Raw genomic sequence first — 18,775 nt, 5'->3', positions numbered from 1 at the left:
GTGATATAAAGGAGAAACATGCCACAGAAAGTCTGGACATATAAGCCCCAATATATGACAACCAGACTGGTTTGGCCTCCATGATTAGGATTTTAATCTGATATAATTGATATGGTGAACTGAAGTGAAGATGCTGGTGTCATTACTAGACACTTCGCTAAACCAACTCCAAACTGACAGAACAGCATCTTATCTTAAATGTTCAAAGTAATAAAAATATGTTCACACTTCATCTAGATTAATTTTCAATTCAGTACATTTCCCCAAAGAATGAAACTTATTAAGATGATTCTTTTTTTAATGGATGATTTTATTGCCCCAGTGGTAAGTGGTACAAAGTTATTTTAAATATTTTATTAATAATTCTAAAATGGGACTAATAAGTGGAAGGAAAGGGATTGGTGAACTATAAAGCATCCATTCAATTTAAGAATTCTGAAGATTCTACACTTTCACACTCTGCACACTATTTTCTCTTTTCCCTAATATCTACCACAGTGTATGGATAACATATAGTCTTTTTATGAGTTATGTTGCATACCCAAACATATTCCTGCTACCACTGTTTTTCAAACTCCTTGATACATTCCTCAGAGACTGTAAGAGTCAGAGCTGTCTACTTGGGGAGACTGTCAGTTCTCTGTCCATTATAGTGTTTCACAGATTTGCTGAATGAACCCTTAATGAGGAACTTACAAATGGGGTATAGGAGTGGATTAGAGAACATGTCAAATTCATATCAAATATGAGATTCTATGAGTTTATAAGATATGATTAGCAGAAGTAAAATTTCATGGATACCATTAAAAATCTATCTCACTGCATATTTCTTTTTATTTCTCCCTATTTTAACCCTTTCCTTAAAAATGTTTAACTGAAACAAAAATGGCACTAGAATTTGAACCCCTGACATAAAGAACAAACACCTTTGTTCAGAATAGCCAAGATATGGAAACAACCTAAGTGTTTGTCAATAGATGAATAGATAAAGAAGATGTGGTGTATATATATATATATATATATATATATATATACACACACACACATGTATATATATATATATATATACATACACACACACACACACATATATATAATATATAATAGTCCATTGTATGTGTATGTATATACATACAATGGAATATTATTCAGCCATGAGAAAGAAGGCAATTCTGTCATTTGTGACAACAGGGATGGACCTTGAGGGCATTATGCTAAGTTAAATAAGCTAGATAGAGGAAAAAAAATATGCATGGTATCACTCATGTGGAATATAAACAAAACAAAATAAAGTCAAACTCTTAGAAACAGAGAGTAGAAAAATGGTTTTCAGGGGCTAGGGGGGTGAGGTAAATAGGGAGAGGTCAGTAAAACAGTACAAACTTTAAAAGAAAAAAAGAACAAATAGCTATTAGGAAGGGAGAGGATATCTGTTATATCTGCATGGTGGTCTGAAGCTCCTTTGCAATTCCCTTGTGCAGAAGGTGGAAAGGGATTGTGCTGCTCAAAGGTTGGTCCATGCAGACAATAATGGGACTCCTCATATATTCCTGCATCAAATATTGAGCATCCACTATGAGACAGGTGATGTGAGACAATGATGAACACACAGGTAAGGCCTCTGCCCTCACCACCTAGAAAGGAGCCACACAGTCCTATATGTGCACACTAGGGAAACTTTTCTGAAAGTTGGCTCCCAAATCATGAAGTTGCTCAAAAAGATATGATTAAAATCTCACTAATGCTTATCCTCTTGTTAACTACTTTTTTGAATGAACATCTTCCTGATTCATAATTCTTTTCTTTAACTATGCAAGAGAGGGATTATATACTTAAATTCTCACAAATATTCTGCACATATTCACAGGAATCCAGCTCTGGGAAATACATTTTGCAAAATGACACTTCTCAGCATAGCACAAGGGTTTACTTATGCTTTACATAAGAACTGCCAAGAGGAAGCTAATTAATATGCTAAATGCTCTTTCTTGTTTGTAGATACTAGCCCAAGTTTGAGTTTCAGTTAACATTATATAGAACTCTGACACATACTTGTCTTTCTCTCTTTTCTACCTTTAATACCTCTCCAAGCAAACTTCTAAATTCTCTTTCATAGTGATGACAATGTACACACAAAGGTAACTCTATGTGCACTTAACTCAGGCTATTGGGTATGTTTCTTCAGCTTAATTTTAGGGGGGAGGAATAAAAACAACTTCAAGCAGCATTTCTAAATGATAAAAATCACCAAGCTCAGAAATGTTGCTTAGATTACTTGCTTGTCTTGGCTAACATGATGTTTTATACTATCCAAATGTTGTACTTATTAATTTTCTGACTCTCCTCTATCAACACTGAGTTTTGAGAATTGATGGCAAATGGTGCAGAAAATTCAGCGTCTTCCTTGCATTCCGACAGTAGCAAACATACCTTTATTAGGAGTTGGACAAAAGAGCTCTGTTTTCTCAAAGCCTTTCCCTTTAAATTATTTCTGGTAAAGGCTGGATTTGAGATCTGCCTCTGACTTGCTAAAGGCTATTTATGATTTATTTCAACCTTTAGCTGGCTCTAGGAAAAAAAAAAAAAAAAAAAAAAAACAAAGTTGAAAATACAGAAAAAGGAGTGCTTAATCCTTGGTATTTCAGTGGAAATAAGAGTCGGCACCCTGACTCTTATGATGGGTGCATTGAGTACATTTTGATATTTTTATTTTTTCCCTCAAAAATGAAATTAAAATCCTTTACATTTTTAATTAGAAAACAGTGCCATCATTTTTAAAAAGATCAAATTTCAAGCTGTGAGTCTTTTAATACAGGCTGGTCTGCTGAGACTTTTCTGAAGCACAAGGGGGAAATTTAAAACCCAGTCAAATAATTTTCTGAGGCAAAGTGGTGATAGGCCATGGTGAGATATGGGTGTCATAAAAATTTCATAGTGGTCCCTAACACACCAGAGTCACCATAGCATTGACACATTGACTATAATATCTCCAAAGAAGCATTTGCTATCTATCATGGCTCTGAAGGGAGTTGTTACCATCTATCAACGCAATAATATGCGTGTTAAAGAGTCCCTAAATATGTATTTACAAGATAGTCAGATCTGTTTTGGTCTATTGGGTCAATAATCCACACACTAAAAGTCCCTAAATATGTATTCAGAAGATAGACAGATCAGCTTTGGTTCACTGAGTCCATAGTAAGTAGGCCTTTAAAAAGGTGCCTAAATAGTTGCATAGTTTGTTTTTCAGCAAGTTCAGAAATTCAGTTCTGTACTCTTTTTGTCTTTTAAGAGTAGATTTATTATGCTAGTTCCAGTGGATGCCAGAAGCTGAGTTTCACTCTGGCCTATGATATTTTGCCTTCGAAAAGTCAGAAGAAAAAACCCGCCTGAGCACAAACTATATTAAAGCTACAAGGCGAGGAATGGAAGTGCAGACACACAGGCAAAGCCCTCCGGGCCAGGCTGAATGCTGTGCTTTCAGACTATGTCTTACCCCTGCCTCTGTCACCGGTCAGCTTCCAGCCTCCCCCCCACCTCCTCCGACTGCTCTGCTGGAGGCTCTGCTTGCCCATCTTAAAGCTCATTTCGGCAGCAGAGGGATCTTACGAGGGCTGCAGAACCCGGCCCTGCTCTCCGCCAGCTACTCATTCTGAGTTCACCTCCTACCGCTGCCCGTCGCCCTTGCCTCTGCCCCCAGAGCACACTGGCCTCTGCTGTTCCTGGAGCCCACCAGCTGTGGTCCTGCTTCTGGTCCTTTGTACCTGCCCTTCCCTCTGTCTGGAAAGCTCCTCTCTCAGAATCCACAGGGCTAGCTCTTTTACTCTCTTTAGGTCTCTTATGAGAGAGGCCCTCCCTGACCACCCTGTATAAGAGAGCAACACCTCGTCCCAACACCATGCATTTCCTTGCTCTGTTACCCACACTGCTTGCTGCCCACTAGCAGTTAATCACCATCTGATATAATATGTCTTTACTTACTCGTTTCTTGTCCATCTCTTTCTCCTAAAGGTTAAACTCCACTGGGGCAGAGGCTTCATCAATCCCAAACTTAGATAAGAACCTGGCATATTTTTTTAACTGCTCATTAAATATTTATGGTACAACTGAATGAAAGCAGATGGAAAGGAGTCCTGTCTCTACTTTTCTGATCGCCTATTGATGTGTTTTCATGTTTAGCTTGAAGAGGAATGAGTATCTCTTTCTGAGATGAAGTCTTCTGTGTGGCCATTAGACCTCTGTTTTCCATAATACTCTCTAAGTGGCACAAAACGGGTCCTTCCTGAAGGACCACTGCATCCACTGCATCCCCACAGCTACTGGGTTATAACAGAGTTCCTGGAGGAGCTGGGGTCATCTGAGCCTGTCACAGAAACACTTGACCAGCCTGCTTCTAAGTGTAATACTGTGTAAAGGCAGCATTTCTAAATCTCCCTGTCCACAGTCAGCTCTGGTGATAGCAGTGGACGGACTAGATCTCACAGTCTCATCTGATGCCAACAAGAGGGATGGCGTGTGGCACTCTGCCACGTTAGCATAACAGACTGAGGTGTACTGGGTAGAGCCATTCTCGCCTAAGCTTGGTCAGTTATCCTTGGGGTATGCCCCAGTGCCCCCACCCCTACTTTTAGCCATGCAGATATTCTCAAATGTATCCCTTCTCAAGACTGAAGCCTGTCACAGTAACTTCTTCCTTATTTAAATTTCATGGGAGTATTCTTTATTTCAATAACTCAGAAAGGTGACTTTGGCAAGAGAATCACAGCTGACAGCAAAGCAATGACTATGGCGGTGTGATTAGTAGAGGCTGCAGGCTACAGAAGGCCTGTCTGAGCATTTACCACTGTCATCACACTGATGCTGGCCTCTACTAGGGACTGACATTGGTCAGAAAAGAGGATGCAGTTCAGCAATGGTAAGCACTATAGAATCTGTCTGTATTGTAATAGTCAAAGATATGCTAATTAATTAAAAGAATTTTTACTGTGAACCTGCTTAGCCTAAGCAAGTCTTTCTCCCATGTCCTCCCCTAGCACACAGATGTATTTTAATAAAGCTTTAAGGCACAAATGAAATAAAAAGCTGAAGTGATCTAGATAAATCCATTCCCCAAACCCAAAGCAATTAATTAACTGAAAGAAAAACATCATTTAATCTTGAATTATTTGGATAAGTGACTCTGTAATTTATTTTGCATGAATGGGCAAAACTTAATGGCTATTTCAGTGTATACCAGTACTTAAGCAGACTTACAAAATAAAACTTTTCAATCAAGTTAATGGAGAGGAGGGGATAAGAAATTAACATGAACAACAGCAACAAAACCATCAACTCAGATACTAGGTATCATCACACACCCTTCCAAATTCTGGCTGAAAAGAAATAATGATTTCTGTAATCCCCAGCAATGACTTTTGCAGGGGCAAGATTTCAAATAAACATCTATTTGCTTTAGGTGAGCTTCACTGAATCTGCCTTATTTGATTTCAGATCCTCCTAAGGGAAGAGATTTCAGGATTTCCTGGTTGTAAAATGGAAAAGAACATTTTGCTGAACTTGTATGACAGCATCGAAAGCATTAAAAGGGCAGATAATCACAGGTTCTTTGCCTGTTTACCAGAGCTTCTTTACCTCCTCAATCTACTTTATTTCCAAATGTCAGAGTAGTCTGAAACCTTTCAAAGATTTATAGACTGCAGAAGCAGAGGAAATATTAGGATAAATTCTTTAACTTTTGTGAAAGCTTTTAAGTAATTAACAGATGGGCTTTTGGAGTTGTTTCATAACACAGTACAGATACTCTGACAGGTACCGTGTGAAGGCTAAACATGGTTTAACAACAAAGGACATGAGGTCATCTCTCAATCTAGAAAGTCAGGGAAACTGCTCTTTCGAGTACTTGAGTCATAAATTAAAAAAATTTAAAAAAATTGAATTTGTGAAAGGGAATAAAAATAATATAAGATTTAGTTTATCAGTTAAAATCAAAATACTACACAATGAATGAAAATAATAAATACAGTCTCGGTTTTAAATATAATTTCTTTTCCAAACTCTACTTGGAAATTCTTTTATATTACAGAAAGAAGAAAAAAAATGTAGTTGCCATAATATTATTTATACAAAGCAACAAAAAATGTGAGCAAATTATTTTCAGGCTTGTATTATAAAAATGTTTTCCAATATACTTAAAATACTAGTGCCAAATAGCTGAAACAAATATTCAAAAGCTCTTACCTTAGATATATAATAGACAAAATAGTTCTCACAGTCATAAATTAATTTTTTCTTTGTTATGCAAAACGCCTCAACCATAACTTCATGAAGAAATGTGAAGTGGTGTGAAAATGATCTTACCTCATATTCAAAGTCCTCTGTTCTGTCTGCATCAGCAGGCAAGCTGGAAAGATACTCATTGTCCTCATAAAATTCACGCTCCATCGGATGAAGAGAATGGCAGCTATGGGGAATGTAGCAATATGATAGGAATGGATCAAAAGGCTTGTTCCCAAGATTAAAACTAATTTTAGAATTTCACTTTAGTTTTCACTGCTTGCCAATAAGACCTTTCGTGATCTAGCCTTTAAATGAACTACACCGCAGAAAGAGCAATTGCTTTTCTTTCTCGCCCTATATGAAGTCCATCAATTTGATTTTCTGAGAGAATACTAAGATAATGGCTCACGGTCAGAGCTTCATTCTCTGAAGGGGCAGATGTGCGACCTCCCCCGGCTGTGGTGCTATATTGATACTCTGGCCTCCTTCCATTCCATCGAATGGACTTGCTCCACGCATCGGTGTGTGGCATTTGAGACTGCAGTCTACCCAAAGGTGGGTATTTTATAACAAAGTACTCCCAATTTCCTAATTACAGTCTCAAACCGGTTCTGAAGTCTGATTTTAAACACGCAGTCGGCCCTCCGTGTCCTTGGGTTCTGCATCCTAGTATTCAACCAACCGCGGATCAAAAAATCGAATCTTTAGTTTTATTCCCAACCTTGAGGCTATCCCAGCTACCTCGCAGGAGCCATGTGAGGGCCCAGTGGGTAGATGAATGTAAAGACAGACGTTTCCAGACGTGGTGGGCTCTGTACTGGGACAGTGGGGGGAAGAGGCGCGGTAGCACGTGAGTGCTGGTGAGTGTGGGGCAGGAGCCTGCTCACTGCAAGGGGCACTTCAGGAGGGAGGAGGACGAGGAGGAGGATGAAGGCCGTGGTACCGTGGTAGGAGTGATGCTCTGCCTCCTCGACGTAAATGGCGCTGTGTATGCCAACCTCCCACCACCCTCTGTCTCTCTGTTAAGCAACTTAATCCTGGCGTGGACAAATAAAGTTGCTATCTGTACCTCCCCCCAAAAAATCGAATCTGAGGTTGGTTGAATCCTTGGATGCGGAACCCGTGGATGTGCAGGTAGGGTGGGCACTGTGTTTTTCAGATTGTAAATCGTACTCACATTGCCCCCATTTCTTAAGATTTCCTTCCTCATTCTCCCTCATAACCCACATCTTTCCCTCTTTGATAAAGGGCATGTCCACAAATCTTAAAGAACGTTCATGGTGATAATTCACTGGAAACTCCTATAAGCCACAGGTTTTCATAATCCCTTTAGAAAATTTCTCAGGACAAAGAGAACTGATGGAGTAAAGGAAATGAAGAGGACCCAAGGCATTGTATATTACTTCTATGCATCCTTTAACTTTTGGGAAATGTTTTACATAATTTATAGAAGTGCTTTCAAATTGCTATATGCCATGATAGAGACACTATACATTATAAAGTATGAAAGCTAAGCACAGTTGAACAGCAAAGGGCCTGAGGTCCTCTATAAGAATTTCCAAGTCAGTGAAAAAGCCTAAGTGCAATTAACCAAGTTGGTTTCAGGTGAGACCTCTAAGCCCAGCCATTTTGGACATTATGAAAAAACTGGAGTTAGTAGCATAAATTAGTCCCCTCATCACTAGCTGAAATGCCAGAGAAATTCATCCTGGTGCCCTCACACAGTCAGTGTAAATATTCTACCAGCCTCTTCTCACTATACTCTAATATTCTCTAATTTTCACGCAAATAGCAAAAGCAGTACAGGTAGTATCTTGCTTGCTGGTCTAACAGGTGAACCCTCCTAGCTTAAAGCTGGACTGGCTTTTTTTTAACTTTTTATTTTATATTGGAGTATAGTTGATTAACAACGTTGTGTTAGTTTCAGGTGTACAGCAAAGTGATTCAGTTATACATATACATGTATCTATTCTTTTTCAAATTCTTTTCCCATTTAGGTTATTACATAATATAAGCAGAGTTCCCTGTTGAGAAGCCCATTTGGGCTGGTAAAACATCAGAGCCTGCTGTTTGGTGCATCTGAAGTGTTTCCCTGGTCTTTGACTTAGTAAGTAGGAAGCCCTGCTGTGAAGAACACCTTATTAATTCAGTAAACATTTACCAAGTATCTACCAGATACCAGGCCCTATGCCAATTGCTGGAAATCGGTTGGTGTCTTTTTAATTGGGTAGAGCAGCAAAGTGGGAATTTTAATATAGTGAGATAATTAAGGGGAAAATAGAGACACTATGAGAGTACCTACTACAGTCCTAAGAAGTCTGCTAGAAGAGGTTACCTTTCAGCTATGATCTGCAGGACTTGGGAAGAGGACACAGCATATTGGTTAAGGGAGTGGGCAGTGGAGTCAGACCTCTTGGGCTCAGGAGCCTGGCCCTATCGCTTCCTTGCTGTATGACCTTGACGATTACTTAACATTTGTTTCCTCATCTGTGACATGGGGATGGTAATAATATAATGTACTCCCTCAGAATATTTTTATGAGGAGTAAATGAGTTAATAATTGTAAAACACTTGGAATACTCCCTAAAACATGTTAAGTTAGCTAATAAATGTTAACTATTATTCATTCAAGAAAGTATTTATTGGATGGCTACTCTGTGTCACACTGTACTAATGAATATTGTATATTTGTTTGCTTGTGTATTTTTCATCTCCCCTGTAGAATATAAGCTACAGGAGGCAGTGGCTTTATTTTTTGTTCCCAGTTTTATGCCCAGTACCTAGTACCAGTGCCTGACACAAGGGGCTATTTAATAAGTAAGGGATAGATGACTAGAATCGTAGGTCAGACAAACAGATCCCCTGCCCTCCTGGAACTTGAAGTTTCAAAGAGTGGTTTCCAAAGCATGGCTGCACATTAAAATTGCCTAGGGAAATTTTTGAAAAATTCGAATGCCTGGGTTTTGGCCTGAGGTGGGATTGATCTGGGCATTGCATTGATACTGCTTTTCAAAGTTCCCAGGTGATTCTAATGTACACGTGTGAACCACTGAGATGGACTTAACAGAAGCCACTAAAGGGCAGGCGGGTGTCAGGACCAAGTGTACATTTTACTAAATGGAGCATGGATTGCAGTAGGCAATGAAAATGCAGGCTAAAGAGACTACTGCTCTTATAAATCAAGCTCTCAATAATGTTTGAATATTTGCTTAAAAGTTCACAGAACAAAGTGTGTGGAGCAAAACAGACTTCCAAAGCTGCAAGGGTAGCATTATTAGAATAAACTATCTCTAACTGCCTTTAACTCAGGTAAAAATTGAAAAGAAATATTCCTTTAATAATTCCTTATTTTGTAGCTCTATACTTCCTCTCGGACAGCCAGGATCTTTGGTTCACGTCTCAATATATCAGGTAATTGCTTCCTTTGGAGAATTGCACTTTAATAAATTTCCTAGCTTCTCTTTTAAAGAAGAGAAAAGCAAAAGAGAAAAAGAGAGAGGCAACCCACAGAGAAGAATATAGTGCCAACATGCCACTTCTGGGTCTGTCATAACAAGGTTTTTGGCAGCTTCGGTGAGAAAATCTATTTCCCTGACCAGTGCTCATGAGCTGTGTGAGGCTTGTGATGACTGGAAATACGAAGATGAACTAATCAGAGCCAGACTTTTTCACTCAGCATCTCAGCAAGTATGATTCCTGAGCTGCAACAACCGTGCAGGTCAGGAAAAGCAAGAGCAGGACAGCTGAGAACTAATTGGATGGAGACACAGTTACAGACACTTTCCAAACAGAACTGAGAGCTTGTCTCCACAATTGTCAACTTGCTACAGTGACTGTTTCTTCCCAACACCTACTTTCAATGACGAATGACAACAAATAGGGCTTTGGGAGAAATGACAGAAAAATACCTGTCTGAGAGCAGAAATGGACAGATGTCGGGCACTGGAGGGGTGGGTGGCCTAAGTTTGGCCAGGGCCATGATATGTTCAAAGGTGATGTCCGTCTGAGTGCTGGCGTTCACGAGCCGCACTTCTGGGGCCGTCCCATAGGCTGGTTTACTGAGAGGTGTTCGCCTTAGCACCTGGACCACAATGGGCTCCTTGGCATTTCGAAAAGCTTCCACTGCCTCTTCATGGGTGGCCTTTGAGAGATCCTTCCCATTGACCTGCAAAGATAAAAGGACATTGCTCATCTCAGAGGAAAGAACAGAGAGGCTGTCATGATAGATTAAAAAAAAGTGGGCAGGGGAGGCTTAAACCAGCTCTGCTATGAATTTTGTAAAGGCATATTTAATCAGACATTGACATTTATTGAACTCTTCACCAGCAGGAGAAAGTGAAGGAGACTAGGAAAACAATTATTTCTTATACCTTTAGGAAGCACATCATCAGAATTATTAGTAAAGATTTCAAAACTTAAGCAGCACACAAGCCTCAGAAAATGTTCAAAATCTTCAGCTAGGTAGAAATGTTAAGTATATCCTTTTTAAAAAATGATCTATCAATCTCTGGGTGGTATTTTCAATATTTAATCAGTCTTACTGACTTGAAATCTAATTTTTGGGGATATTGTCAAATTTCTTTCATATTCATCATTTTTATCCAAGACCAAATTATTGCTCATGTGCATATTATCCTAAATCCTTGCTATTCAAAGTGTGGTCCATAGGCCAGCAGCATAAGAGGTTAGAAATGCGGAATCCCTGGCCCTATCCCAGAACTACTAAATAAGAATTGGCATTTCAACAAGATTCCAGCTGATTTTTATGCACGAGAAAGTAGCCCTGCTCGAAAACACCTCTGAGTGAGTATACCATGTCCCTTGCCTCCTCGCCTGTTTTCATTTATACCAGTTTATGACTCTCCAGCGTAGCCCTGGACATGACAGAGGAAGAGGTGATGTTTGTCTTTGCCCTCCATCACTGCTTCTCAGTTGGGCCAACCATTGGCATTTGGGAGATAAAAATTATTCTTTTAGTGATACTCTCCCACACCTGCTTATTTAGGGCCATTGATGTTCCCCCATATTTGTGGCACCCAAAACAGCCGCACTCTTTTCTGATCACCCTCTTGAGAGGCAGTACAGAGACTGCTCTCAAATTGTCATCAATTTCTTCCCCTAAAATAGGTCCAGATAACACAGCCTCTCAGTGGAAGTTGTATTTTCATAAAGGACTATAGAATCCTGAAAGAACTTCACAACTCCCACCCCAAATGAATCAATAATATTGGCTTTTGCAAATAGGAAGACATACTTGGGAGTACAGTACTGTGCTCAAAACCCCTGAAATTATACCATTTCGAGACAACTAAACTACCCGCCTGTTGGTGAGGCTCTGATAACTGCTATGCACCAGTAAATCCTTAGAGATCCCTGGGTGCCTTCAAAAGAAGCAAAGGGAATCACTGAGTTGCAGCCAGAGAGTGATTGGCTGACATTCAAATGAGCACATTTTCTCTCCCTGAGTAGACAAAGAATATGTGCGTGCTCAAAGCAAATGTGGGGCATTTCGGGGTAAATGATACAATGCCAGGTAGAAATCATCATGTCATGTAGAGATAGGCTTAATGACCTGGAGGAGCTAATTTGCTCAATCGACCCTGAAAGAGTTAATGTGCCTTCAGAAATTGAGTAATTAAGTTTCCTCACCAGCACCATATGACCCAGTACAGCTCTTGAATAACTAGTAAGAAACATCAGTTGGAGATTTGGGTGTGTACCTACCAATGTGCACACTCACTAATCTGTGCATTTACTCTCTCATTCTTTTCTCCATGAACTAAACTTAAACATTCCCACTGAGTTTTGTCTGGCACAACCTTGGAATGGCTTGATGACTTTGGGCATACAGGAGGGTGTGAACGCGGGACACCTACTGACCAGCATTCATTCCTTGAGCTACTGTTGGATGACAGGCACTCTGGGCTGCGGCCACCACTCCTGAGGACCTGCAGTCAGCAAATGATAAGAGAAGTTCCAGAATGGAAAAGCACAACCTAAAATCTGGCCTCTCATGATGAATAGCATCATCCTCTGTGTCTCATATTGTGGTCAGTATTTATAAATTCCAGGGTTATGGAAGATGATCCAGTGGTAGATAATACTGCTTTGTCAGTATCTATGTGTTAGGGAAGAATTGCCCTTTTGTCCACACGTTTCCTGCTTCATGGTGTCCCTTCAACTTAGTGAATATTCACTCGCACAAGATTTCATACCTTTCCTTCTCTGAAAAGAACTCCTGGTCACAATCTGTTATCAACTATTTAAAATCTACTGAAATTATGTCAATAATGTTACCTTTTCCTATAAACCTTGCATCTGGAGTAACTCTTAACAATGGCAGAATGAAAGAGGACAGAGCCCTTTTTGAAGGAACTTCAAGCAGTATCTGAGGGTAAAGCGAAAATAATTTGTGGCCATGGTTTCTTCCAGTCATACATTAAATCCTACTAATGCATAAATTCTGTGCCATTAAATAATGAACAGACAAATGCCATTATTCTATTTCTTCCCCAAGGTGGCTCAGTACCTTGTCTACAATCTAGTCTTGATATTCCTTTGTTTCTTATCTGTTTTAGTGATCTTCAAAGCAATAATAATTTTTAAAAAGTGAGTTCCTTACTGATAATGATTATTTATTTTATGTTCCTATAAGGTAAATAAGATTATTTTTGCAAAGTTCAGAAAAGTATAAAAATTTCTGCAGAAACATAAAAATTGCTGGAGAGTATTTTAGGCTGTGAAATTATTAGTTCTTATTGCAATGCTTAGTATATGCAGATATTAGCTTTCATACAGCAAGATCAATAGCTATTGATTCTAAGAACTGTACATTCATTCATTTACAATCATGGCATTTATATGCAAATTTCATTTTTTTTCCTTTAAGATAATCAAATACAGTCTTAAAAAAGGACAGTCAATATAATCTCAAGTATCTTACTTCCCCATTGGGAACGCTCTTTCCTTCCAGTTATCATGCAGCTGACCTCTATTTTCATAAGCTATTTAATATCTCTCGAAGTAAAGAAGTCTATGACCTTTAAAGGCTCTGCTGCCCATGTGATCCCTTAGAAAATGTAAGCACTGATGATACAAAACACTTTTTTTTTTCACTTCACTTGAAGTTCATCAACATACTGTTAGCCTACCAAAAGGTCACCCTTTTATAAATTATGCCTTTCACAACAGAAAAAAAGATTAGCTTTAATTGGGATTTTCTGGCAGATGCTTTGCTCAGTGATCATCAGTTTCAGCTAGGGAGAAGAATAATGTTGGAAGAATACCTGAGGTTTTAATCCTATAGAAAAATTCTGTAGTAAACTAACAAATAAATGAATAGCAAAACTTTGTTTTTTTCCAGATGGTTAGATCCTAAACCAACAAGGTATTTGGTATTTCATGGTGCCATATCCTTATCATTCTTGTTTATTTTCCATCATATTCTCTCCGTCCCTCCCTTTACTCTTCCTTCCCTCTTCCTTCCTCTCTGTCTCAATCTTGGTTTTGTATGGACAACATATGTGAAATGAAACTGGAGAAGGAGAAGCCGTCTATTAAATGTGTTCCAGTTAATACAGCTAGTTAAGAGTGTCGATCCAAACAGTTCTAGGTGCCTAGTAAACAGAAGGAAGCAGAAGTGCTGGAAGTTGATTTGCAGGAGAAAAAAACTGGATGAAGAGTGTTGGGAGCAAAATTGATGGGAGAAAATGAAAGGTAATTTGAAAATTAAAAAAGATATACCAATGTATTATGGGGTGTGCTTTGAAGTGTACGTGCGGAAGGGTTTCAAGAAGCCTGGTGATTTGATTTAAGCAGGGTGTAGAGAACAAGACCTTTTTCTAAAGTGGTTGTTAAGTGGAATGAGTGAAAGGTTAGAGCGTCATAATAAACAAGAGAAGTATATGAGATAATTCCCTCTATTACTCTAACATCTGGCTTTTTGAGAACTGTGGCCAAAACAGATTTGGTTCTAAAGCTACCTAGCAACTAGAGCATAACTGAAAAGACTCATGTGATTGCTGTTTGATAAGAGGCTTGCGGCCCCAGAGTGGGGTGACTGGACTCTGAAATGGTGATTAAGTCACCTGATTTGAGGTAAATGAGGGACATTATTGATAAAGAGGTTATCAGAATTGGTAACAGCATAAAAGAGGAAAGGAAGGTGCCAATGATAGAAGTTGAGGAGAAATAGAGACATGTGGTTAGCCTCATAAAAACTAGATTTGGGATTGGAAGCAAGTGGAAAGAGTAGCCTTAATCATGCCAAACTTGAAGCAGTTCTAAGACATTCAGATAAACTAACAAATAAACGGATGATAAGTGACTGAAAGAAGAACTAATCATGGGAAACCACTTCGAGAAGGTCTTCCTCTCACCCCTGCACTTACTTTATCAACTAAGTTGATAAGTTGAAAAATATACACATTTTTACTGCTATGAAAAAAGTGTCTTGTTTCTAAAAAATTATTTTCCATTTTATTGATAGAGAGAAGTGAATAGGAGAAAACTAGTAACTTTTCAGTAGTTAATGCAAAAAAAGTATGAATACATTTGTTGTGGCAGATGGGCTAATTAATCCATAAGCAACTTGTGAATGTTAAATAAAGAATATAGCTTTTCATATGTAAACCAAATCATAGCATCATTTGATGAAGCTTCTGTTTAATGAACAATCAATTTACCCTTTGGGATAAATTGCAAAATCTGAGCTACTTTTCAACAACCTCCCCAGTGTGACTGGTGACCTCAGCTTGGATATGAGCTCCTCTACTTGGATTAGTCCTCCAAATCCACACACATGCAAAATTTTCTTGAGTATCAGAAAGCAAACAGGCTTTTCTCTTTTCCTTTTGAAGTGCAAACAAGTGCATAAATGACCAAGTCACCCTGGTGAGGTTCCATTTCCAGAGTTAGCTGTTTGGGATGATTAGGGTTTCCAAACCTCCGTGCCTCTTATGAAAAATAAGGATGTTTAAGCATCTCTGCCTTTCATGGGAGAATACATATGGGAATACTCAATAGAAGAAGTATAGAATACCAAGGATTATATACAATTTCAAGTTGAAAATAAGCAAGCATAAAACACTTGAATATTGTTTTTTTAATGTTTATAAAACTTTATTGTTTCATTCATTCACGTATTTTCAGCTTTATGGAGGTATAGATGACAAAATTCTAAGATATTTAATATGTACATGGTGGTGATTTGATATATGTATATATTGTGAAAGGATTCCAAACAACTAGTTAATTAACATACATTAATTATCACTTCAATTAATTACTTAAGTTTTATTTAGGTGAGAACATTTATGTTCTACTCGTTTAGCAAATTTCAATTCTATAATACAGTGTTATCAACTACAGTCCCATGTTTTACATTAGATCCTCAGACCTGAGTACTGTAATTCTGATTGGGCATGACAGTTTACAAGAACTCCCACCCTCATGAATAACTGTGAAATTAATTTTGATTAGAGTCCCTCGGTGAATGCTGATCAAATTCTTTACTTGATAATTACAAAGGTGTTGTAAAAACATGGCCTAATAACAGTTTATGTAAGGAAGAAGCAATATTTAAATTGCTACTAAAATGTTTGGTATGAAAGGAATTTAAAATACTCTGAACTCTATATTCATGAAAACACTTGTCATATACAATCTATAAAACAATTTTAAGGAATTAAAGCATATTGCTTTTTTCTAAACTTGGTATGCTTGATTCTAGGTGGACATGTTATGTAAATTGAGGACAGCACAACATAAAAAAATATTTATAGTAAAAAGAACTCACAGAATAGGAATTGTGCAAAATGTTATGGAGAAAACCTGGTGAGAGATTGACTAAAATTAATTTTGACCATTTTTAAAACATTATCAGTGAACAAAACAATCACTGGTAGGTTTGTGATAATCACATAATTTTAGAAGTTGAGAAGGTAACAAATGTAAACCAAAAAGTCTGCGTAGTTCAGTGTTCTTTTGCCAGTGCTGTTACTAGATTTTGGGAAGAGAATATGGTAATTATCACACAGGATCTAATGAGCAGACTTATTCAGAAGTGATCCTGGGGCTCCTTCTGGCTTGTCTGGACTACAGGGTTGCTACCTTCATTTTCCTGGTGTGTGGGGTGTTGCAGCTTCCCTTGAGCTCCAAAGGCCCCCAGTGCTGCGTACCTGGCTTTCCCAGAAAACTGGAAATAACTGACTTCTAACTCAGACAGCCTGAACCTTCTGTGTTTCCTTACTGACAGTGTGCCTATAAGAGAACAACAGTGGGGTGGGGTCCCTCCACTGGAATACAGACCCAGTGCATGTCCAACAGTTTCAGGTCCCCTCTGTGCTACTGACTCCTGATTTGCATGTTCCCCCAACAGAGACTGTAACCTAACCTATAACTTGTGACATTGTAGGATTTGCCCTTATGGACCCTGTGTGACATAATACACATTTACAACCTAAAGAATTGAATTTATTCAAAATGTTTCCATATGTAACATTAATGAATTGCAGACTTCAATGAGATATTTTAAAAGCCTAATATTACATTTAGTTAATTGATTGTGACACTGTGAGGTCACTATGGTAGGACAGTATACTGTTTCCTGGTCCCTTTCATAGTACATTTTGATGGCGAGGTGTTCCCAAATGCAAGCAAGACTCATCTTCAACTTTTCTTATTAAGATGTTATAGACCCGTTATTTGTGAATTTGTCAGAGCTGTTCTTGAACCAATTTATAATTTTGGTTATAGGAAATCTTGGGGATGCATCTTTCATAATTGCTTTTCCCCCTATAATCTTTTCTCCGTCTTAATTTTTGTATCCCTTCTTCTGTATTTGGTTTCTGTCTTTATTCTCACTGCCACACTTCTCTTCCAAGCTTTCCCATTTGGGATTTAACAAATCTGAAGAGTGGTTTTCTATATAAATTATTCCTGTTATTAAGGAACAGGTTATGATAGTTTTGATTCTTACTGGGGGAAATAAATTAAAATATATACAACATAGTTTTATTTACCTCATTATAAATGAATTTATTTTCCCTCCCCTCAATGAAAGAAATGGAAGCTTCTACTTTTTGGCACATGAGCTGGTGTTTCTTGGTTAGTCCCTGAGATCCACAGTCTACTCTTTTCTACCCAGCTCTGTATACCCTGGGATGCTGATAACGTATTCCATGTCACCAGGCTCCCTTGCTTTACGTCTTTTGTTTGGTTTGGCCAATAGTAGGAGAAGTAATGTTCTGTCTTTATCCAGCCCCTCCCCACCTGGCTTTCAGGATGGCAGCTCTTGCCAGGTTTGGTTCGCACCCTGGCTTGCATTCCTCCTTCATGTCTGCGGGTAGAAAGGAGTTTTCTTTCTATTGCTACTCCCTGTGTTTGTTCTCTTAGCTCTGCTCATATCTCTGTAAGTGTTCCTTCATACAGCCTTCTTCAATGAAACCCTTTGAGTGTGACTTCTGTTTCCTTCTGACTAACTAGACATGAAACTCCTCTGATTTAAACAATAACAAAAATATGGTAAAAGCTAAAATTTACCACCTTTGCAAATTAACTTTACTATCAAAATGAGTTGCATTGAAAAATACAATTTCTAGTTTCTCAGATTCAGCAAAAGTCACACATTTTTAAGGGAGAACTAAAAATATAACTTTTATTGGATCATATAACAGATGTAAAGTATTTGTATATTATATGTATACAGTTATTTTGTAGACAGTCCCTCAGTTTGTCTTTGTCTAGTGTTGCTTCTTGATTAGATTCATGTTGTATACATTTGTCAGCAAGGCCTAGAAGTGTCTTTCTCAGTCTATTCTATCGGGAAGCAATGGATTTTCCCTTTTTTATAAAATTGTTATTGGAGTACAGTTAATTTACAATGTTGTATTAGTTTCAGGTGTACAGCAAAGTGAATCAGTTATACATATACCTATATCCACTCTTAGATTCTTTTCTCATATAGGCCATTACAAAGTATGGAGTTCCCTGTGCTATACAGTAGGTCCTTATTAGTTATCTATTATTTATATAGTAGTGTATATATGTCTATCCTAATCTTCCAGTTTATTCCTCCCCCACCTTACCCCCTGGTAAACATAAGTTTGTTTTCTACATCTGTAACTCTATTTCTGTTTTGTAGATAAGTTCATTAGTACCCTTTTATTAGATTACACATTATTGGTGATATTAACCTTTATGACTTGATGAGACAGAGAGAGGGAGCAAGAGATGGGGTGGGGAGGAGAGGAGGGAGAGAGAATGAATCTAAAGTACACATAAGAGGTTAATGTTAAATTTTAAAATGTTAAAATTCTAGACAAATGTATTTGAGAATTCTTTGTACTACTCATAACTTTTTGATGAGACTGAAGTTACATGAAAATAAAATGTCTCAAAATATTGTTATATTGTTATTAGCTACAAATGGATTTATCCTATAATCATTTAGAGTTAGCAAATAAGAAACTGATGGATACTAGGCTTCCTACAGAGTTTG

At 38.1% G+C, this 18,775-nt stretch overlaps 1 protein-coding gene across 1 annotated transcript in view; it reads right to left on the bottom strand.

Moving 5' to 3' along the window:
• The window catches only part of PDZRN4 (PDZ domain containing ring finger 4), a 364,341-nt gene that overhangs the window by 61,639 nt on the left and 283,927 nt on the right, over positions 1-18,775 (bottom strand). The window contains exons 4-5 of the mRNA XM_036866314.1: positions 10,185-10,441; positions 6,358-6,460 (exon numbers count right to left, since the gene is read on the bottom strand). Of these exons, the coding sequence (XP_036722209.1) occupies positions 6,358-6,460; positions 10,185-10,441 (360 nt within the window). The remainder of the gene's footprint in view (positions 1-6,357; positions 6,461-10,184; positions 10,442-18,775) is intronic.

This window comes from Balaenoptera musculus, chromosome 10 (genome assembly GCF_009873245.2).
Source record: "Balaenoptera musculus isolate JJ_BM4_2016_0621 chromosome 10, mBalMus1.pri.v3, whole genome shotgun sequence".
NCBI lineage: Eukaryota > Metazoa > Chordata > Mammalia > Artiodactyla > Balaenopteridae > Balaenoptera > Balaenoptera musculus.
Note: the sequence above shows the minus strand (reverse complement) of the source record. Positions and strands in the feature narration are given on the sequence as shown.